The 24,524-nt window shown below is 33.6% G+C and overlaps 2 protein-coding genes across 3 annotated transcripts; both read left to right on the forward strand.

Moving 5' to 3' along the window:
• Positions 1 to 1,471: 1,471 nt before the first annotated feature.
• LOC132707669 (uncharacterized) lies at positions 1,472 to 11,383 on the forward strand (the record flags this gene model as incomplete). The annotated part of the gene is made up of 7 exons (XM_060679592.1): positions 1,472 to 1,565; positions 2,112 to 2,238; positions 6,301 to 6,458; positions 6,522 to 6,725; positions 7,981 to 8,137; positions 10,299 to 10,453; positions 11,085 to 11,383. Coding segments are annotated over 7 exons (1,026 nt in total), but the record flags the coding sequence as incomplete, so codon positions are not given.
• A 557-nt stretch (positions 11,384 to 11,940) lies between these two features.
• LOC132707410 (uncharacterized) lies at positions 11,941 to 23,559 on the forward strand. 2 transcript variants are annotated; one of them, XM_060679257.1, is made up of 8 exons: positions 11,941 to 12,092; positions 15,018 to 15,332; positions 15,395 to 15,646; positions 16,186 to 16,365; positions 18,847 to 19,116; positions 20,473 to 20,679; positions 22,540 to 22,720; positions 22,830 to 23,559. In XM_060679257.1, exons 2-8 carry the CDS (start codon positions 15,021 to 15,023, stop codon positions 22,991 to 22,993), a joined length of 1,566 nt encoding a protein of 521 aa, XP_060535240.1. In that variant the 5' UTR covers positions 11,941 to 12,092; positions 15,018 to 15,020; the 3' UTR covers positions 22,994 to 23,559. The 2 variants fall into 2 exon arrangements, with proteins under 2 accessions (XP_060535240.1, XP_060535241.1); XM_060679258.1 differs by lacking the exon at positions 18,847 to 19,116.
• Positions 23,560 to 24,524: the final 965 nt, after the last annotated feature.

A 24,524-nucleotide genomic window follows, 5' to 3' on the forward strand; every position in this document is an offset into this window, starting at 1 on the left:
TAAAATTGAGTAAATATAGGTAGGGTCCTATAAATTGTTGATCTGACCTCGTACGCTTTGATTTAATTTGGCAAAACGGCGTCTTGACCATTTGAAAATTCTTACGATTTAGATTAGATTCGTATTTATTTTTCATTTAAAATTAAAAAATGCGCTTCTCGTTTTTCCGTTTTACTTTAGCTTGATGGTTCATGGAAAATTTAAATTGCAGACTTTTTTTAGATTGAATTACATATTTTTGAAATTCGAAAACAAGCTGATTAAAAATGAGTAAATATAAGAAAGGTCCCGTAACTTATTGACCTGACCTCGTACGCTTAGTCCGGAAATTTAATAATTTATTTAATTCAATTTGGCAACAATGGCGTCTTAATCAGTTTGAAATTCTTAAGATTAAGATATTTATTTTTCATTTAATCTTAAAAAATGCGCTTAACCGTTTTATTTTAAAAGCTGATTAAAAATGAATAAATATAGGTAGGGTCCTATAAATTGTTGCTCTGACCTCGTACGTTTTGATTTAATTTGGCAACAACGGCGTCTTGACCATTTGAAAATTCTTACGATTTAGATTAGATTCGTATTTATTTTTCATTTAAAATTAAAAAATGCGCTTCCCGTTTTTCCGTTTTACTTTAGCTTGATGGTTCATGGAAAATGGAAATGGAAAAAAATGAAAAAAAAAACAGTAAAAGAAAAATTTAAAAAAGTGCCCATATCCTTTTTCCGTCTCACTTTATATAGGGCTATATATTTTTGTAAAGCTGAAAACAAGCTGATTAGAAATGCGTAAAAATTAATAAGTAATGAGTATAATAAGTCAGCAATAAGTAAATAAGCAACTAAATAGTCACATTACATTCAATGGTGCGCAATAAAATATGCGAGAAACAGTATTCTCGTTATCGATTGGAATGAAAAAATTGTTTTCGGCACTGAGGATAAATATCATTAAATAAAATTAAATAAATTAAATAAATAAATTAAATAAAACACCCATATGTTAATGCCTTTTTAAATTAAATAATAAATTAAATTAACATATTTTTTAATTATATGTCATATTTTTCTTTTAACAATTTATTTTTTACTATTATATTATATTATTATATTTATATTTATATTTTTAACAATTCATATTTATATTTATAAAAAAATCTCTTTTTTTATATTTTTTTGAATATTTTCTCTATAATTTACTTTTTTTGAGGAAAAATTTTTGTAGATTTGATATCATATTCTTATATTAACTCAATCTTTTGAGGTGAAGCGGGTCTGCGGGGGATTGTCTGCTATTAAAAAGAGTCAATTTTGTTTATTCTGTGGCTTTCTCTGTCCATTTAAAATAACGTTTTCGAGGATTCTTGATAGTCTGGTGGATGCACGCCAAAATTTAAAAAAAAAATCAATTTTTACCATTACAGCTGTCGCAAATCAATTTAATAAAGTAACTGAATGTCAGATTGGCACCAACAAGAAGGGGGTGTGCATAGGAAAGACGAAATGCTTGCTCTCCGGGGGATCAATTATTGGATACTGTGGAATGCTATCGTCCTGCTGCAGCCGTAAGTATAACATAATCCTGTACAGCTTTTAACAGGAATATTTTCACTTGAAGTCGGACTTAAAATACTCTTTTTATTTTTATCATTACTCATTAAGGACTTATTCTCGTTTACGTATCTCTTACAATTACCAACAAATTAAAGAATAATTTCGGTTAATATTCAATTGAATTCGATTTTCTTATAAAAACTATTTCCCAAAAAAATCAATAAACACGGCCAAAAGTCAATTGGACTTAAAATGCGGTTTCTTTTTTTATTACAACTTATAAATGACATATTGTCGTTCATCTATTACTCACAATTACCAAAAAATAAAAAATAATGTCGGTTAATATATAATTGAATTCGATTTTATTATAAAAACTATTTCCCAAATATATCAATAAAGACGGCCAAAAGTCAATGCTCTTTCTTTTTTATTATTACTTATTGGCTTTCGTTTGTCTTACTACTTATTAATGACCTATTGTCGTTCATCTATTTCTCCCAATGACCAAAAAATTTAAAATTAATTTCGGTTAATATTCTTGTGTCAATTTCTAGATCAAAGGAGCTGCGTAAAGTCCACCCAGGACAAAGTGTCATATTTTGAGTCCTCAGAAATAACTTCCGACACCACTCATTGCAAGTACACTGTCAAGTTACATAATAAAAATGTATGTCAAGTGAGGTAAGATTAAACCGTTTCAATTTTAGTTTTGGTTAGTATTGTAACTTTATATTGCAGAAGTGTTGCATGTGAAAGTATCAACTCGTGTAAAATAACTGGCTTCTTCTTCTTGATACATTCAAAGTTAACGCAGTCATTAGCTGACATTATAAAGAATAAAATTGTGTTTTAGCAATGTCATTTACGATTTTTAGGAAATATGGGTTAAGAAGTATATAAAAATAAATACAGTATTTTTTGAAATTACAATTTTCTTGTTGCAAATGGTTTTTTTTAAACATTTTGAAAGTAACAAAATTACAAGGCTCAGGTATCCCTCGGTCGTTAGTTATAACAAGTTCGTACATCTTACCATAAATGCTGGTCCTCCTTTGAAGGTCATTTCCAGACACTTGTGTTATCCGAAGTTCGCTTAGACTTTCTGAAGGTCCTTTTGCTCTTCTAATACCGTACTGCAATTTTTTTCTGCTTCATTTCTCTCTTTAATGTTCTTTCTGCCTTAACTTTCTCATAATCTTTATGGTATTGCTTCTAACTTATCCACCATGCCACTGCAGGTATTCTTATCTTTCTTTTTTGGTATATTTTTTGCAAAAAGGAACATTTTTTAAATGTTGTTCTTAAGCTGAGTTTCATTTAATAAAAATTCTACTCCATTACAGTGAGTAAAAGAAGTATATGACCTATTTACATTTGTATCGTATATTATATTGGGTTGTTCGGAAAGTCATTTCGTTTTTTTTTGGGGAACATGAAAGACAGTTTTCATATAATGAATAAATATTTTATTAAATTATATATTGGCCATTCTGGTCCAACACCTTTTGCCATCTTTCTAGCAGTAACATAATTCCCCTCTCATAAAAGTTTTGGTCCTTGCTGGCAAAAAACTGGTTCAGGTGGTTTTTGACATCTTCATTTGAGGTAAAAAAAAAATTTTGCAGGGACCGGAACAAATAGTAGTCCGAAGGCGCCAGATCTGGAGAATATGGTGGATGTTGCAGTACGTCCCACTCAAGTTGTAAAAGTTTTTGGCGAGTGACCAAACTTGTGTGAGGTCTCGCATTATCCTGGTGGAACACTACACCCTTCCTGTTGATTAATTCGGGCCTCTTCTCTTTAAGTGAATCATTCAATTTGTCCAGTTGATGACAATAGACTTCTGAATTAATCGTTATATTGTCCGGCAAAAACTCAAAAAAAACGATTCCTTTGACATCCCACCAAACGGAGAGCATCACCTTTTTTTGGTGAATGTTGGCTTTTGACACACTTTGAGCCGGTTCATCTTTTCTGCTCTACGACCTCTTGCGTTTAACATTGTTGTATACAACCCATTTTTCGTCCCCAGTAATAATCCGCTTCTAAAATGGATCATTTTCTTGACGTTTGAGGAGCGAATCACACACGTCAACGCGACGACACAAATTTCGCTCCGTAAGGACATGGGGCACCCACACATCGAGCTTCGAGGTTAAGCCCATGCCTTTCAAATGGCCATAAACAGTCGAATTCGACAAATTTAATCTCTCACCGATCTCTCGTGTGGTTATTCGCCGATTTGCATCAACTAATGCCTTTATCGCATCTTTGTCAGCTTCGACCGGCATTCCAGACCGTGGTGCATCTTCGACATCAAAATTGTCGGATCGAAATTTTGCAAACCAGTTCTGGCACTGGCGTACTGTTAACACGCCTTCTCCATACACATCGGTCAATTTTTTTCTCGCTTGGACAGGATTTTTACCTTTTCTGAAGTAAAAAAGTAAAATATGACGAAAATGCTGCTTATTGCTCTCCATATTTAAAAGGGCACCAACCACCAAATTAATAGAACTTTTTCACACACAAGTCTTGCAATATCAGCTCTCAAGACATAATGGTTATGCGGCTTAAGTGTGAAGTTGGTTTCGAAAAAACGTAATTAAGTCCTCTGACGGGAAAAAACGAAATGACTTTCCGAACAACCTTATATATTTACTAGAGTATCAATAGGGCTGTCAACTCGGTTAGAATATTATTCTCGTTCCTAAGAATACTACTATTACTAACTACAATTTTCCTATTTTGATGAGTTTTCTGAGTGCGCAGATCTGCCAAATAAATCTGGGTTTCTGTTTTTATTTCTTTCCAGGCAAAGTACAGTAATTCATATTTTTAAAATACCTTACAAATGCATAAAAAAATATTAGGAATGCAAAAATTTGTATATTCCATTCACTTTGACCCTTATTTCCCTGTGTTTCATATATGATATTATCCAACTATTGATATTACCTCGAAACCTCAGGCATTCTAGTTTTTTGCCATGATATTCAAACCTAAGGAATCGAAGACGCGCGATAGATCAAAAAACACTCCCACAACTGTCTCACCCATGTCGAGTTTGTCGTCGATATACTGGACAAGGTCATCAGTCCCCGTTTCCGTCGAGTAACCAACACGGAAACCATGTTTCACATTCGATATAATGTTTTCTTGCTCCAAAAAATTTGTCATTCTGTCTTACATGGGCTTTTCGAGTACTTTAGAGAACCAACGTGCGGTTGTTATAGGCCTATAATTCTCTATTAGCTCAGAGTCTCCCTTTTTGAATACAGGAATCATTTTTGATTTTTTCAATGCCGCAAGGAACTGCCCGCAGAGAACGGAAGTGGTTAAATATGGAGTTGTATAGGTATTTCATCGATTCCAACAGATCGCTTGTTTTTGAGTGATTGAATTAAGGTTAGTACCTCTCTATCGGTGTATGGCATGAAAAACATACTCTTTGCCTTGGTGGTTGGAAGAGTGCCAGTTTCATCTTTAGTGAACATAGTATCGGTCTTCGACTGCACGTGAGTGGCAAAAAATTATCCGAATTCATTTGCTATTATGTTATCATTAATTACATTGACATTATTAACATTTATTCGTATACGGCGTTGAGTTTTTTCCTTACTCAGCTTCTCGTTGACGAGTTCCCACATTTTTTTACTTTTGTTGTTAGAAAGACTTACTAAGTTTGAGAAGAAAGCCTTTTTTTCATCGGCGACTTGTCTGTTTAATAGGTTTTTCATAATTCTGTAGTAGCATATTGTTCGTATTGACCAACTAAAAATGTAACTTCTATGTCTGTTGCCTTTACTTTATATCTGCTTTTCACTTGCTTAATCCAAGGAATATATCAGCATTTTTTTAGTGAGCGTGCCCGTCGAAACGCCATTGGGTTTAACTATAATTACTACAGACATTTTGGGACACAGAGTTTTATGAACTATTCTACCTAAAATAATATATTCTTATAATAATAATAATGTTAATTAACTTTATTTCACATTGTGCCAAAAATATATTACCTAAAAATAATATACCAAACACAAAGGAAAACGGCGTCAAACAAGGAAAAGCACCAGATATTGTTACAAATTTCAATCACATCGTATTTACAATTATTTAAATTTTACAGAAAAAATCTTCTATGGAGTAAGGTTCTAACCCTATCAATAACTTTTTTATTGTGTATTTAAAGATTTTTAGATTTATTGCAATTGTTTTTACCTCATTTGGTAATTTATTATACAATCTCAGGCAAATGCAATAAGAACTCCTTTCAGTTAAGGTTAAACGGTGAATAGGGTAATTTACATTTAGGGTTCTGGTATTATATCTATGAAATATCTGTAGTTCGAAGTCCTTTCAATTTTTAAAAAAGAATATCAATGCTTCATAAACATATAAAGCATATACAGTAAAAACATCTTCACCCCTCCCACAGCTCTCTCTAAATTGCATTTTTTGACAGTGCGAAGAGTCCTCTTTTGAACCACGAAAATTTTCATTACCCCCCCAAAAGATAATTCCATACCTCATGCGTGACTGAAAGTTTGCAAAGTACATAATTTTTAAAGTTTCCTCATTCATATAATTTGCAACGACTCGAATTTTGTATATTAATATTAATGGTTATTTTATTTTTGATTTTATTAGTTAATTTATTTATTTCATATTTTATCTTCTGATTATTCACATGAGTACTACGTATGCGTACTATACCGTACTATTAGTAATTAAATATTTTAGAATCGACTTTGAGAAGCTAATTCTTGCACCAGCGAAACGGACAGTTTTATCGACAACTGTGAACACCGAAACATATCGATGCGAGGATGACATCTTGAGTATTTCCCCGAATAACTACGGAATTCCGCCAATATGCGGTAGAAACAATGACCAGCACGGTAACAACAAAATTATCTTAGTATTAAAAAATGTACACCTCGCAAACAAAAGTTCCATTGTAGTGTATGTCCACTTGAGCGAAATGGACGAACAAGTGAATGGGGTCGTTTTGGAATTTAGTCTGGCGAGTCGAGAATCAACCTCCCTACTCGCACCCAGTTGGAAAATTAAAGTGACGCAGTTAGAATGCCCGAGGAAAAAATCACATTTCGATTTATCGAAATATAAGGATAGCAATGAGATAGCTACCGACTTTCCATTGTTAGGTGAATTGTACGGCTGGTGTCATAATAAACTGATACGACTCTCATGGTGGTCCTCATCAGCCTGAGCTCAGCATTTTGATGTATGTATGTATATGTTCTAACAAGACAACTGTCCTGTCCACACTGAAACGTATTTACACAATGTCTCCAAAACGGCTGTATCGAAGACATTTTAGTCCTCAAAATAGCGAGGCAAGGTATTCAGGAAGTAGGGGGAGGCTAGAAGAAAACTTCATAACTCCTTTCATAACCATGAGACGAAGACTTCAAGCTGTGATTGATGCGGATGAAGATTGCAGGGAATATTAAATTCCTTTCAAGTGTTTCTTCTTGTCTTGTTTATGTTAAAATGCTGGGCCCCTGCTGAAAGGGATCGACCTCCAATACTTACATAATGTACATTTTTTGCAAGATTTCTTCACAGATTTACCATGGAGGATGTTCCTTATAATAATTTCATGTTCAAATAATGAGCAAAGGCTGATTAACCGCAAACGTAATACAAAATATATTTTATTTTAAGTAATGGAACTTTCAAGCAGTATCAGTTTTTTATGAAACTGTACATTGAAGGATGATACTATACATTTTTTATCTACTTAAAGGCTTGTACTAATTTTCATTGCTTGTACCTGAAACAATTTAAGGTAGAAAAAGTTTCGGGTTTTGCATTAATATTTCTATTACGTTGCCGATATTGTTAAAAATTTGAATGTTGTAAAATTAGGCAACGGCAAACAAATATTATTTAAATGAAAAAGGTGAAGTGTTTTTTCTTAAATAATAAAACATGGCGATGTTATTGATTCGATACAGTATCCAAAAATAAATCTTTTAAGCCTCCTGCCTTTTCTATGTATCTTACTTCATTTTTGTTGATTTTTTTTTTCAGTTCTCTAGGTTATGTGTGGCCATTAGAAGCACTTTTTTTTCTTTTTATTTTTTTTAATGCTAGATATATATTAAAAAAGCATTAAGCTCGGGACTCTAAAAAACACGAGCAAATTAATTTTTGTTAGAAAATTTTTATTTTTTCTACAAAAATGAGGCGAGAAAGAACGAAAAGTGAATTGACATAAAAGTTGTATTTTTCATTCCTTAATCTGAGAAAATCAATAAAATTCTAATTTACTTCACATTATATTTTTATATATTATCGTGTTCGTAATATCATTAATCAATAATTAATTAACACCTTAACTTAAAAGTAGAACAGAAACGGAAAGTGAAAACATTGATTTCTCCTTAATTCTAGCTCCACCCGGAGCTATTCAATATTTCACGGAGCGAACTGGAGTTATCAAGTCCTTCGGATACGATGAAACTTTAGACGACAGCATTCAGCAGAGTTATCCTTTCGGAGAATATTACGGGATAGCATTTAAAAGATCGGAATACGTCTGTGGTATCAGGTAAGCGATTTAAATTTTAGATGTATTTTTAATGACGCTTTGCTAGCGTTTTTACTTACTTCTTAATAAAAAGAAGACTCAACATAACTTATTTTACATACAATATATATTAGCATTTGAGTGACTAGCCTTCCTAATAAGCAAGAATATCCAGTAAGACGACGAACCCCAGGATACAGGAAATAATGTACATCTCAAGCGTTGGATAACAAAATAAACAATTTCTTAAAGTTCCGCCTAATTTCAGCATAGGAAAACTGGTGCAATGAAATTATTGTTTATTTATTATTATTTCTTACCTAATTGTATTTTTATATTATATATTATATACCGGTGGGTACTACCAACACTTGATTAAAAGAAAAACAATTGCAATAAAATGAGTGAGATACAGTGGGGACCACTTGCTAGTTTTTAGCTTTAAACACATAATACTGAGTATATAGTTAGAAAATATGCAACAATTTGAAATAGACACCAACGCGCCATAAGAAGACGAACCCACATTAAACTTGAGATGTAAACGCTCTCCGTGCACCACATTTCTATCACAGCCTTTCTCGAAAGCGGTCGAAGTTGAAGTACACCTTTTGGGTTTGTGCAAATATAACAAGAAGCGAAATTTGCAAACTTCTTGTTATTGGTAAATATAAAGGATCGAGATTCACGAAAAATGTGAAAAATCTACCTGTCATTTATAAGTCATGATTATTTAAAGTATTTGGATACAAAAACTAAAACGTCAGAATAGAAAAATATTGTTTCTGGTTGACAATTGTGGAGATCATCCAAAAAAAATGCCTTAAGACATATTGCCGCAGATATTTTTTGTATCGTTCGATCCAGTCATTTGAAAATTACTTGCACAATGTTGGAATGACGTTACTTCAACCACTATTTTAAACGGCTTTCGACATGCAGGTGTGATAAAATCGGAAGATGAGTTTGATTCAGACGATGACTGATCTTTGGTTCAGGTGGTGACCGGGAGGTTCCCCTAAGTAATTGGTTGGGCAATAGCGGCCAGGATCTAACCAAGATTGAAATGTATCTTCTTGAGCTGTTGATGATAATTTAATAACACCGGAGTTATTAAGGGATATTATTGCAGAAGTTTTACAGCCAAATGATCCTTATAGGTCTGGTAACGAAAGCGACGATAATGTTCAACAGGACGAAGTACCAAATATGTATGTAAGCGCCCTGGAAGGATGAGAAGCACATCGAAAATATGAAATTTGAATTGAGAAAAAATAAACAAACAAAAATAACGAATTTTTTTACTCAAAAAGAATAAAATATGTATTTTTACTTGTACGTTGTAAAGTTTATATAGACAGATAAGTTTTTAGTTTAGGTAGTATAATTTTTTTTTTGTTTTTTTAGTACCTGTATTAGTGTTTTTTAGTTTTCTATGTGTTTTTATTTATAGCATACTCTTATGTAGTACTCCTTTTTGCTCCCTAGAGAGTATTTTATAACAGGAGTTCACTGTATATACTTAAGTATGAAGTTCTTCCAAACCAAAACTAACCAAAATTTGACACCCTGTACCCGAAATGAAAAAATCACTAGTGGATATTTACACGACCGCAGCACAAAGCTGCAATTAATTTTTTATTCGCAATTAAGTGAACGTAGCACTGGCATCAATGTTTAATGATAATTGAGGGTAAATTACCGATTAATGGGTTTTTTGAGTGGCACAAACGAACAAATCACAATTAACGGCCATTTGATAGAACCTTAAGTAATCGATGGAAGAATTACGATTATAGTGACGTATGAATGTTTTTATTATCCACCTCAGAGTTCATTTTATTTATTAAAGTTAGTGTTTGTACAATATGATAATTATACATAAAAAAGGGTGTCCTCAGTATTGATCCACCTCAATTTTTTTAGACGTTCTTCAAAATGTTCAAAATGCCCATAAAATATAATACGTTTTAAGACGGTTTAACGATGGGATAGTGACTAACGTATCTATCACCGTTTTTTATAATCCTCATATACCTTAAAAAAATATTGGTAAAATATTTTACTTAGATGAAAAACTTGCACAAAATATTAAAGTTTTCTCGACTGAACAGAAAAATTTAAGTGCTCATGTTTTGATTTTTAAGCGGAACTCACGAACATATATTTATTTAATTCTCAGATTCAACATCAAGTACCTTCAACTCGGGCCGAAGGCATCTGGAACAACCGTGGCTGCCTGTTCGCAGTATTTGTTTGTGCCAGATGCTTATTCGACTACTGTGACGACCACCAACTCTCAAATATGTTTGGGTAGTGAGGGCGATTTCTTTTATGGTACGTACGATAGACAATAAACAGTGCATTACTGTTAATTACTTTCATGTTGTGATAGTTACAGTTTTACAGTTCAATATTCATTACTTTATAACATGTGTATTAAAAGGACAGCAAAACTGTATTACGGTAATATTTAATTCATCATTATCTATTGCCTTAGACTAAATATTTGGTGTTTTTTATTTTGACAGGAATTAAATTTATGTCTAAATGAATTTCAAAATTGTTTTGTTGTTGTTTTTGTTCACTTATTAGAAGTAAAACTATATAGCGTTTTCTACAACAATCTTACAGTGACAGTTTGGTACAACAAATTTAGTAAACTGATGTTCCAACAATTTCTTTCCAAAGAAATTGTTGTTTTCGATTATCTAATTTTAGCTAGCATTAAAATTGAAATGTAGTGTAAACAGGTTTTTGAGTGTCTAGGTCAATTGCAATGTGCTTTTGTTTCGGAACAAAGAAAAGTTTTTTTATAATAATTATATTACAACAATTTTGATCGAAGATCCATAAATGCTACAATATACAGGGGACCTCGTGTGTCCGAAAGGTGAAACTTTTTAAAAATCTTGTAATTTGGATACAATGTGACGTAACGTCTCCAATACGCAAATTTCTTTTGTAGATGTGGCTCCAGGACCCCTAGAAATATTCGTCAAGGCCATAGACTTGGACGGACCTATCACCGCAGAAAAATACGGATTTTTAATTAATTATGAAGTGCAATCCCATAATACTTGTCCTACCGTTTCTTAGCATCAGATGTTGTCAGAGAGGATCTAATTGCAATTTTGATTTTCCACCTTGACTTTGAAAAGTAAATCGAGGAAGTATGGCATTGCCTTAATGAAACGTTTAGTGGTAGTGTATTTAATTGTCAATTTAATTGTATTAATTCATAAGTAGTTAATCAAATACATTTGAACAGCGAAAGTCAAATTCGATTTATTTATTTACAAACCTTATGAAAACCAGATCAAGTTTCGTGTCGTCTAGAATGATGTACAGTGTGTTTCAAAAAGTAAAGGGTTCGAAATAAAATAGAGAAAAAATATATTTTGCTCGATTTTGTCGAAACTGGCCTGTATTAAAATTGTCCTCTCTGCCACCGCCTTTTTTGCAATTTTTTTATAACGACTTTTCTGTAATACCTGTCTTATTATTGTTATTGTTAATTTATAGCCATAGTGGTAACAACCAACTAATTGCAGTTCATAGAAGCCGACAATTTTATAATCTGTATGTCTCAAATTTTTGAAATAGTCAACCTTATATGAAGTCACAACATTCGAAAGTATATTATACATTGTGGTCACAAATGACCATCAAAAAAATGTTTTTTCCAGATTTTAATACTATAAAAGTTGTACGCCATAACTTAATAGTGGAGATTACTTAAAATAATTATCTCCGCTTTAATTAGCCCTAGTTAATTTCCCGGAACCGTTTACACCGAAAAGCATAAAACTTAATTGAGCTGTTTTGATTTGTTTATGATCAGTTGATTGCTGCGTTAGCAGTATTTAGGCAACACGCAATGCGGAATCTTAGAAAACGATGTTTCCGCGGACTCGAGCGCAGAGTTACACCGTAGCTGAACAATTCGCGTGTAAACGTGCTGTGTAAAATAAAGGTAATTGTATTTTATAAAATATATTAGAGCAGGTGTTTCAAAACATTCCTCTGTCGCCTAAATTAGTCTAGTCAAAACAAACCAAAACGAATATATGCAAGTCCACTTAACCCATCAATGCCCAGAAATATGACCTTTTTTTTTAACATTTATTCATTGTTTTGAATTAATGACAAAAATTTTTTTAGAAATGTATTTGAAAAGAAATGTTTTTGATTTTGATAATGGGTCTTATAGAATAAAAAACAAGACTTAATTATATATTTTTCATTTTTTGTTATTTTAAACAGAAACATTAAAAAGTTTCATACGATTTTGAGTTGTTGTTTTTACTTATAATTGGCTGCTGACAAACTATCAAGTGGCTTTCCGAAGTGGTACAATATATAGAAGATATCTTTGGCCCAGGCATTTTCGGTTTTGCTCAGTATTTTTTTAAAAGATACTGGGAAATTTCTCTTCGAAAATAAAGATTATCTTGTGATTAGGGTGATTAGGGGGTATACCACTTTTTGCCCTTCATGGCAATTCGGTAGTTGGATATATTATTATCCATTTGATCCACACCCTCCATAAAATTTCATTTTTTCTTGAATCGAAAACCTTTTATATTTCTGTAAAGGCTCAAGTCATTTGCCAAAACACTGACAACACTGTTGTCCTTCCATTTTATTCCTACGATACCTTTGTCCTTATCCACCGCACTGTCCATAATTGCCCTTTTTTCATTTTTCATTATCTTTGAGTCATTTAATTCACATTTCACAGTTCTATTTTCTCACACTGTCCCTGTTGCCCCAAAATTTATCTGAGTAAGTTTGTATATCAGTTTAGCAGAGGTAAAGAAATTGTCAAAGTATACTGAAAAGCGCAAACTAGAATATTCTCTTTGCAGAACCTCAGCAAAGTTTAGTACAACAGATTCCCAAGACATTAACTTTCATTGGCGATTTTTTTGTTTTTTCGTCCTTCGTAAATTTTGAACTGCAAGCAATAACCTGGTTTGGTACTTATAACCCAAGCTTTGTATCCGAATCGAATCGTCTTGCTGCGTATAAAGTGCCTGCAGGCATGTTTTCCATAGTAAGGAACCATCGACTCTTCTATTGAAATATTTGACTGCAAGGGTGCATATCGTATAAATTTTTTGTTTAAAGTGTCAATAATTGTCCGTAACTTTGCCATTTTGTCCCCTTGAGGTAAGGCGTTGTTATCAGCAGCATGAAAGAATCTGCATATTTCCTTAAACCGATTGCGTCTCATTGACTGAGCTACCAGTGAATTATGCACATCTTCTGCATCTTCCCAAAACATTCTTCGGCGAGGTAGAGGAACGTAAAGCTCAAATCCAGGAACATTTTTTTGAGTGGCATACCTTACCGTATATTTTACGAGTTCTTCGACAAGTGACGGACTCATAAAAAGTTGAAAAAAATCGACAGGATGACTATCTATAGATAATGTTAACGGTAGTACGAGAGTACCACTCCAAGAGACATTTGCACTATTCAAATCACCCTTCTCCCATTGAAATTTTATTTCTGGTTTACTCTTTTTTTTTAGGAGGTTGCATACTTTTAGCAACTGATTGCGATTGACAGCGTAAGTTTATGGACTTTGTCTATGACTAAATGGTATGCAAGAAAGAAGCTTGCTTTAACTGAATAAAATTCACGTATTATGTACATTTGTATCTCCGTTATTTTGAGAGATAGTGATGTTCTTTCGTAAAATTAAAAATACCATATTTTTTTCATTCATATTTTCATTACTCCTTCAGTCTTTAAGATACAAGGGCATTTTTAAAATGTTTTGGGACCCCATTCCTATTAAACGAAGGTGTAAAATAACTTCTTTTTTAATTTTTTCGTAGAATACAGTGGTGTAGATAATTTATGGTTGTCCCGGTATACTTATAGACTATAACATTAGCTACAAATTACTAACCTCTTTTTATAAAAACGTAACGTAAAAGAGTAAGCTTGTAATACCAGTTTTGTAGCATAAAGTAAGTATATAAAAACAAAGACAATAAATAACATTATTAAAAAGAACAACATTTTTAGGGGTGATTTTAAATATCAAAATTGGCATATCTTTTTATTTTAATATTAGTACTAACGTTTTTACATAAAAAGAAATCTAAAAATTAGCAAACAAAAAATATATTATGCAGAATACTATTTAAAAATCTAGTGTCATTGTTGATGAATCGAACTTGCTGACGTTTCGCCAATCACCTTAACTTAAACTGGTTTCCATTCAACTTTGTACCTGCATATATTCTGTTTTCGAATTTTTATTTGCTAGAATAATTGCTAATATTTTAGAATAACTGGTATCGTTGAATAAGATGTTCTAATAAGAGGATCTGCTATGTTCTTTAAGCCTAGTTGATGTTTTTCGTCCTGTCTCTTCAATGTATTCTGTGGCAAGTGTGGGGTTGCTTTCGAACTACGAGGTCTGTCAATTATATTCCCGGAAAAGTGCCCGGACGGTCCGGAATATACATAAATTCTTAAAATTAAGTTATAATCGTATTCCTTGGAAGGTCATGGTGAACTCTCTTCATCAGTTGTTAGGTGGGTTGAGAGTTGAAAACCCACGAGTTCTGTGCCGAATGGCGATGAGATTCGATAGTATTGGTCATCGGCATGAACAACCCTGCAAGCTAGAAAGAAGCACGCATTGTCCATGTCTCAGCAAACATAAACCTTTTCAAATCGATGTGTGACAAATAAAGATGAAAATCGATTTATCAGCGTCTCTAAATTTATATCATGTGTTCCCAATGGTAGCCATTACTTTCTGCTTGATTCACATGAGTAACAAATACCAAGTACCAAATACTCTGTCATTAAAGTGTCATTCAAGGAATAACCCTACACTGTTCTGAAATAGCACTCAAAATGAATTTTGTTTCAGATAATGCTTACTCGAATTTTACGATGTGGCACCACCTCAATGAAACGCCCTAGTACATTATTGTACCTGTTAGCATTGACCCTAGTACCGATTGTAGTTCTCAGTTTGATTGTTCTCGCCGCCTATCGGCACCTGGTCAGATTGTTGCTCGTTTTAAGACACGGTGACAAGTTCGGTGGCATGTTCGAGGGCGCTGATATGGTCTGGGCGATTCAAGAAAAAGAATGGAGGAGTATACTGTCGATAATACTTGTGCTAGAAAGCGATACAAAAATGGATATGAGAGATAGACTGCGAAAAATCGCCGAAGAAAGGGTGAGTGCAACTCAAAAATGAATGTCATTGGGATTTCTTTTGGAAACAAGGTTAATTTTTAGGTGTTTCACACCACAGATTATCCTAAACTCTCTAGTACGCGTCACCACTTTTTGGGCTACACTTACATGTTAAGGAACACTTATACCGCAGAAGAGGGTATTAGTTTACTAAAAATTCCTGAAAACAAACCGTTTGATGAGAGTGCACTCAACGAGGTAGCAAGTGAAGTTTGCAACAGTCCGTTAGATAAAGAAGACACCGCCATGTGGGCTTTGCTAGTGTCACCCATACCACTGGCGCAAAAAAACGAGGTCAGTCGAGACAATGAGTGGAACCGCAAGCTGCAATTTCTTTTATTTAAGAGCAACCGAAAAGTTATCTTTAAGTTACCACCTAATGCAGCGTTTAAAACTGACAAGAAAGGTAAAGTGTCAACTTCATAGCAAAAAAAAGATCTGCGTTGAAAAAGAAATCCACACCACGTAGAATGAAAAAATTAGATTCTACCATTCACGTTTTGAATACATTTAATTTTGTTGTTAAATTTTGGAGTTCCTGCTTATAAAATTTAAGCAGCTCCTTGCTTCCACTGGAAATCCTTCATTTTAGCAACGCGAACTCCCCAAAAACAAGATAAACTGGGAGCTTTCAATCTTATTGAAGTGTTTTCACTCCTACGTTTAAAAGATACGTAAATCTTACTGGTGATATCTGCAGTTGCCATTTGACTGTGCCACTGAAACTTCCTGATATCCTGATGACCAGATATTTTGTGTATGTTAGTTATTTCTTAAGTTTCTGTAGTTGGTACCGACAAGAACTGATACAAATTATGATCCTTTCCTTCCAGGGTAAATACTTATACCCGATTATTCTAAGATTCAGTCACGCAGTCGGGGATGGAGTGACATACGTTTCCTTCCTGATTAAGATATTCAGCAATGGTAGTATAAGTTCCTATCTACAAGATCACCTTAAAAAAGCATATGCCAATTCGGAACAAAGCGCTGCTAATTGGTACACTGTATTGGTATGTATGTAGCTATTCAAATACTTATGGTGAAATTTGAAAACAGTACTTTCATGTAGATGTGTAGTAGTGCTATTGTTCCAGCTTTTAATGATCATATCATTCATACAGAATTTTTCTTGTTGATTTGGTAAATCGACTCACCGAAAGTGGTTAAAAGGATTTAAATAATCAAAACAATTTTTTTTTTTACATTAGTGAGCAAAATTGATTGAAACAACTTTTTTTAGGAACCAAGTGCCCCTTGTAGGTATAAAAAAATTCCTTATTCTATGATTAGGATGCATGTTGTCTAATCTTGAAGTCTGTTTTTAAAAATTAAAGAGTAATAAAAAGTTCAGTCTAACCGAATGTAAGTGTCCTCCATAGATGTAAGTGGAAAATTATCCTCTTAAACCATATAAATTGGGCAAACCTCAAATAAACAATGAGCATTTGGTTAGTCCCAATGAACAACACAACTAGTTCTATAAAAAGCTGTAATAATCTTCTCTCGTCAGTTAAAGAAAAGTATAAAGACATTATAATTACAGCTTTATAACAAAGTAAAACCTATTATCACAAACCTTGAAGTTTATGAATTTTCTCTCTATAACGCAAACGGATTCCTTATTGACATCTGGGCCCTCTTGAATTAGAGATTATTACGAAGACACGAATACCCATGTTTTTCAAGAAGTATCTTCTGACCGACCGTACAATGGTTTTGGATAATTCCAGCCACCATCCGCCAAGCACAGAAAAAACACCAACTTTGTCATGAAAATAACAAAACAAAGAAAGAAGACAATATCACTGCGAATTTAATCGACTAGCGCCCATATGGGTCCGAGCGAAAGTGATCTTAATAATCTTAGATATTCTTGCCAAGTAAAAATGATGGCTAACAATCTGTAATCTGTTTCTCCAAATTACAAATTAGCAGTTTCGAATATCAGTTAACAATGCATAGTTAAAAACTAGTTACGATTCGGCCACTTACAACAATAGTGAATATTATTCAATTCATCAATAAAAAAGTATCTTTAACCGATAGCACAAAACGGACTCCCCCGTTTTCCCCGCAGACCAACAGAGCCTATCAGGCCTCTGAACAAGAAAAAACAGCCGACAACGATTATAACTTTAAACCATTTACTAAACACTCAGAAAAAACACTTTACTTTTGGAACCAAAGAAGGACGATTACAACGGATTCCGTCGGGAGCGAACGTAGGTTAAACCGCCATGTGCATTGCCACTGACAGAATACCTATAGGTTATGTTCAATGCTGTTTTCTGCATTCTTCTTCTTTTTTTCACTAACCATATGCCAATGTTGGTGATGTTCGTGTTTCATAGCTATTATGGATGAGGATGAGAGAAACAGAACATTATGGAACAGAATAGATCTACGTATGTTTATTATTGCAAATTGTACATGGCTATAGGCTTTATTACAGATCATTCAAGTTGTATGGTATATTCTGTTATTTTATTTAGCTGAAGATCCTGGCGATTCTGTTAAATTTATGATTCGTTGATATAACCTACTACAAAGCCCGTTGTTGTGTGTCAAAGTATAACGGAATGTAGGTGTCTAGAATTTTTAATATCCACAAGAATCGTAAACCTAATAGGATTACCTAATAATTATTGGGAAGTAGCGTAGGGTAGGGTAAAAATAATACTATGGCAATCAAGGTTGGCTGATATGTATTATCTTGAAATACATGTATTAATTAAATATTGTTACACATAAATACATTAAACTAGCGGACAAAACGATTTACTTGTAAAACTTTGTGTTTTACGGCATTTTAAATATACAAAAATCAACAAATACTTATAAACTAGAAATCCCTATTTTATACATGTTAAAGAACATAATAAAAAACAAACAATATATTAGGCATACATAACAACTATTTATAATAATAAGTAAATAATAATATGTCCTTATAAGTACCCTCGTATGTACATAGTATAAAAATACATATTAGTACATATACTTCAATCTGAATTTAATGCGTTACTCAAGACAAACAAAACCTAATAACTAATTTTGTAAGTCTCTTTCGTAATCATTTTCAGTAAAATGAACTGAGCAGATATAGCTTTTATCTGGATTAAGTTTGTCCTGTCTTCTACATCGAACTATCCACTCGTTCCGAATAGTTCGGGATACTTGATCTTTCCTTTCGGGAAAGCCATGAAAACTACATTTTCGAGAACTTGCTTTTTCATCAAAATAGTTTTTATTGCACCCATGCATGGCACATCTCGTTCCAGGCATACCTAACTATTTTTTGATGTAACTTATCCCACTGGAAAAGGTAAAAGAAATGTATTTCTTCTTAAATAACACTGCAAATAAGCAGCACGAACACAGGTCTTTGTTTAAGGTTAAAAATACTGTTTTTCTCAGTTCTCGCCACACAAGCACATACAATTTTAAAGTATTTGTTAAAGCTTAAAAACACTATATATAAGATCTCTTAGAAAGACGGAGTCTCGAAATTTGTCAACTTCGCGTACTTCCTCTTCATATTTTTGGGATTGTCGATCTACCATCATAGCCTCAGAGATTTTGATAAGCACGAGTTACACGGACGAATCCTTACCGGCGACAAAATTGCAACATGGTCCTGCGAAGAGACCGCCGGATTGGTGCCCACGGTGAGAAGAATTAAAAACAGAGTGCCCGGAGGAAAATTCTCCTCCGTCGTGCTTACGGCCTTGTCCGCAAGTTTGACCGATTTCTTCAAAAGGGTGATTATCTTCCTAATTTTATTTTTCGAAAGGCATTTTCGATATGTTTTTCGGAAAATAGACGCACATAGTAAGATCGATAGCCTAGCAAAAGCACTTTTCTCTAAGTTTCTATGCATTTTTGGAGTTATCAGCAGTTATTTCCGAAAATGCTAGAACACCCTTACACCATGTGTAGATATAGAGCAAAGGCCATTAAACGAAAAACTGCTATAATTTGACCCGGTGTAAAAGAGTTGAAACCACGCCCCTTGTGGTCATTTTATAAACTTTTTTGTCTTTTTTAAATCTATGTCAATAGCTGTTCTTGTTTGGATACCGTTTCAGATCACCTAATATTGGAGATACATCTCCTAACATAACATAATACTATCTTTTTCAGGTTTACATACTTTTTCATCAAGATTAGTTAACTTTTCTTTTATGCATGTTAATAACCCAGCTGTCTGACTCGTGAAGCTGTTAGGATCAGTATCATCACTATTCACCTTACTTTAATAGTGTGTTTAGACCATAATTATTTGGAATTTAGTCGTTAAATTGTATATGGCTAAAGAAGGATTAATTATGGGAAATCCACTTAGAAATTTTCATGGACAATATAGTAAGTATCATACATAACCATCCTCTAAGTAAAAGATTTCATTGGTGGTATAGATACGTAGATGATGTTTTCGCTTGTTTCACTGGAACGGAATGACAACTACAGTCCTTTTTGATTCATATTAATTAAATTACCGTATAAAATTTATCATAGATAAGTAACTACATAACTCTTTCAACTTTTTGGACTTAGCTATAACTAAATTACAGAACAAATTAGATTTTTTCATTTACCATAAACCCTCACACACGGACACACTAATACATAATAATTCAAATCATTCTCACACACACAAAATGGCTATCGACAGTCCTAAAGTTAATACAAAATTGACATGTGCTAGAGTTTGCTGCGTCTGCGCCAGTTCCAGTTATTTTTGACTACTGCTCCTCCATCCTTCTTTCTTGGGCAACTGACTTTGCAAATTTATTATAATTTTTTGAACTTCTTGTTTTTCCATGGCAAACAAAACCACCGCCTTCGCGTTCTAGTGATGTTTTTCCGGTTTTAAAATGATCCATCAACCGATGGGCAGTACTTCCGCATTCTGCACACTAAATTATTTCGGTCGTTTCCACCCAAATTAGTGCCCGGTGAGATTTTGATTTATCAGCCGAATACCTAAGACGGAGGAAATAATGCAAAACTTGTCTTGCAAAATACTAATAAGTTTTGCGAATATTTATTTATGGCACAATTCCCAGAACTTTGCTAATATCTCTCGTATTATCGCAACTACGTATATGTTCTAGAACAGATTTGACACTCCAGAACGTATAACATTGGCCGCCCCTTTGGTGCTTTCCTATAGACTCATTTTCGCCGAAGGACCCATCCCGCTCACCAATAATTTTAGCATGGTGATTTTTCCGTTGGATACGGTTAGATCTACCCTCATAGACACCATGCAGAAAACGATAGATCAATCGGAGCTACTGTCAACCCTTCCAGATCCAAAGGTAATGCCATACAATAACACTAATCGATGTACGAGGGCAGCGCCAAACTTTACCGGCCTGAATATCAAAGAAACAAAGTTGAGTAACAGTTTTTTATTATTTTTCAATATAGTCAACTCAATTCCTTTAAAAAAATATTCTTTTGGTTTGTCTGGAAAATGAGCTAAAACAGCCTCTTTTAATTCAATTTCGTCGTTAAACCGCCGTCCACTTAATTCCTTTTTCAAAAATCCAAACAAATAATAGTCGCTGTGGGTCATATCTGGACTATAGGGAGGATAATCTGTCTGTTGGAACCCACACTTTAAAATTGCAGCTTGTGCAACAGCAGCAGTATGGGCAGGTGCATTATCATGCAAAAGACGCGCGCCTCTGGTCAGTTTTCCTCGACGTTTTACACGTATGCAGTCTCCCAATTTACGTAATAATGTTGCGTAATATTTACCATTGACAGTGGTATTAGTTAGTGTCTTTAAAATCTTTAAAAAAAAATAAAAGAATTCCTTCACAATCCCAAAAGATCGTGGCCATCACCTTTTTTGTTGACTGGCAGACTCTGAATTTTCTTGCAGGTGCTTCACCCTTACGACGCCACTCCATTGATTCTTTTTTCAATAGAGGGTCATAATAGAGAATCATAGTTTCATCCCCCGTCGCAATGGTTTCTATTACAGGCTTCGGTCCCGACCCACAGAGTTCCAAAAAAGACCGCGCACACTCGACACGGCGTTGTTCTTGAATAACCGAAAGGTTTTTAGGAACCCATCTTGAACTAACCTTATGCATCCCTAAATGATCCTGCAGGATTCGACGAACAGTTGCATTATAAAGCTTAGTAATTTCTGAGATTTCCTTGACCTTTAAACGTCTATCACTCAATACCACCTCTTCCACAATCGCAACAATATGACCTCCACTGGTCGACCAGTTTTTGAATCATCTTCAAGGGACTCCTGCCCCATCCGAAAACGTTTTGCGCATTCTTTCACTACAGAATACGAAGGAGAACTTTGGCCGTACAGACCATCCAGCCTTTCTTTAATAATTCTAGGTGCTAACCCTACTTTTGTCAAAAACTTTATGACTGTTCTATATTCAATTTGCGTTATTTTCCACATTTTTTCGGACACGTCTTCAAGACAAGACTTCAATATTTTTTTCGCAGCCTACTAAGATATATATTTAAAAGAAGACCAAGTTTTATCGTGATACTGGAGCTGCATCTATGTCAGGCCGGGAAATTTTGGCGCTAACCTCGTATACCATATAAGTCCTTGTATATAAAGGACTATTCTATAGTTACTCTTTGGAAGAGTAATTAAAATCGTTCATATTTAGGCTTAAAATTATTTAGAGGTTTAAGGTTGTTGAGAATATAATGATAAAGGGCAGTTGCATATTTGGGCTTAACTTTATGAATTATTATTATTATTATTATTATTATTGGAAAGTGAAAAACTAATTAATTCCTAGGATGTTTAACTCTCTAAACATACGAGAGCATACGAATCTACAACACGAACAAAATCTGCATAGTCAAAATGCGATAAGACTAAAGTTTAGTTAGCCTTGGTTAGTAATGAATAAGTAAGAAGAAGAAGTAATGAATTAACCTGCTGAGTAAAAGGTCTGGACATCATTTTCTTATTTAAAACCTTTGATACTTTGATTTAAACAATTCTGAGTTTTTCACATATTTTTGTTGAAATTTGGTGTGTATAATGCTTCTGTTAAATACAAATGTACCCTATGCCCAATACCCAAATTTTCTCGCTATAAACTATAAATCGCAAATGTAACTTTCCATTTTTTAGTGGTTGCTTCATAATTCCTGTGCTATGTAGTGTATACTTGCCGTAGGCTATGATGTTATTTCAATACATAAGCGGTGTGATCCCAATGCCTCTACTCAAGAAATTATTGACTATACCGGGTGTCACGATGTGCGTATCAAATGTACCGGCAACGAGCAAACTTCAAGTATTTGACCAATGCAATTTGAAACATATTGTGTTCTTTCCGCAGCATAGGGAAAAACTGGGTGAGCTAAACTACCTAAAAGTTATTTAGTCCTTTTTATAACATAAATGAAGCGAGCAGAAATTTTGTTTGGGAGAGATTTAATTAATATTAATGAAATTTGCATTTAGGTTTAAGCGTCGGTATTTGTACTTACGATGACAGGTTTCAAATAGGACTGATGGTCGACAAAGCTTTGATATCCAGTCCCCAAGAAGCCCAAAAAATTACCGACGACGTATTTAAGTATATAAGGCAGTTGGATTTGGAGACGAACCGCATGTACCCTAATTAAAACATTGATATTAGAGTAATAATAAATCATTTATGAAGTAATTGATTATTATGAAGTGACCTATGAATGTTAAATATAGGATGTTTATGTTCCTTCGAAAAAATTTCCTAGTTTTTTTTGCTCGTCTATCTCCATGAAAACAAGCCTTGAAAAATGTTTTCATGAATTTACCCAACAACCATTTTAATGTTGTAAATTACGAAGGGTGATTCCTAAATTAATACTTTGTTTTTGCGGGGTTATTATCGCACCTATTTTAAGAAAAAAATGTACTAACTATAGTATATAAGTAACAATATAATTTTGTTCTGGAGATTTTCTCTAAAATTGCTTACATAAATAAGAAATTAGTTTAGTCTTGTATGCCTAAATTTAACTGCTCAAAAAACATGTAGAGAAAGTGGCTTTTATTTTTGTTTTCAAATACTAAGCAATAAGATACGAAAAGAAGTCTAGAATCAAAAAAGATACGTAATCTAAAACGTGTATGTGTAAGTTACAGAAAAGGCAGTTTTAGCTCAACTCGGTTCAGAAAACTAAGCAATCACCATGATATATATTTGATTAAATTATATTTCTTATAATATATATGTATTATTTATATTACATTTACTTCCTATTTATTTTTAAAAAACATAATTCCTTCTTTCCAAGTATTAATTTGGGCAATTTTAATTTTGAATCGCTGGCGTCAGAGCTTGTTTTACAACTTCATAACTGCTGCCGCCGCTCGATCTTGCTATCTCATTGACCTAGCAAAATTATAAAAAACGAGGCATGATGTTGGTAGACTACACAGGAATCAATCAAATCTTATGTTGTATATTACCATAAAGTTTTACTTACATGAATTATTAGTTCTTTAGTAATAATAATACCAAAAAAAACTAAAATTAAAGCACTGAAAGCAGTAAGCACACGACACAAAATACTCGAAATAGACGTCAAGTCGCCGTATACCTTATACCGCCAATAACTGCAAAAACAAGGCTGAAAAGATGGCGGATGACGAGACGGAGGAGAAGCCGACGAGACTCGAGCGAGTCCGGCGGGGCACGATCGCGAGTAGTTGCGTCATTGGTTGCAGCCGAACAGTGTTGTCAAATGGGATCTTAAAAACAAATATATTATGTTTACGTTTTTGTAATTTTTTCACTTAGATGAATATGACATGCTACTTAAATGGGACATTGACCAGATATACTGGTGATATTGTGTGTTATCAGGGTACTCGTCGCGTTTTTTGAGCCACCCTGTAGACTTACCTTAGTTTGAAAGGCTGTTTTTTTCGGAAATCATGTGATGCAGCAAGTAATAGCCAAGGTAATGAGAAAATACTAAATTAGTAAAATTAGAGTATCTGCATTCATTCATTCTGTGATAAATATTTGAACGAGAAATTAGTATCTGAATTTGGATGAGTAAATAGTGTAGAAAAATATCACTTTTTATTCTTTATTCTGAGATAATGGCAAATCTGTAGTTTTTGTAGGCACCGATTTGAAAAAAAGGCAGAAAATATTTCAAAATA

The sequence above is a fragment of the Cylas formicarius genome, unplaced genomic scaffold (assembly GCF_029955315.1).
Source record: "Cylas formicarius isolate icCylForm1 unplaced genomic scaffold, icCylForm1.1 PGA_scaffold_9__14_contigs__length_23061073, whole genome shotgun sequence".
Classification (NCBI taxonomy): domain Eukaryota; kingdom Metazoa; phylum Arthropoda; class Insecta; order Coleoptera; family Brentidae; genus Cylas; species Cylas formicarius.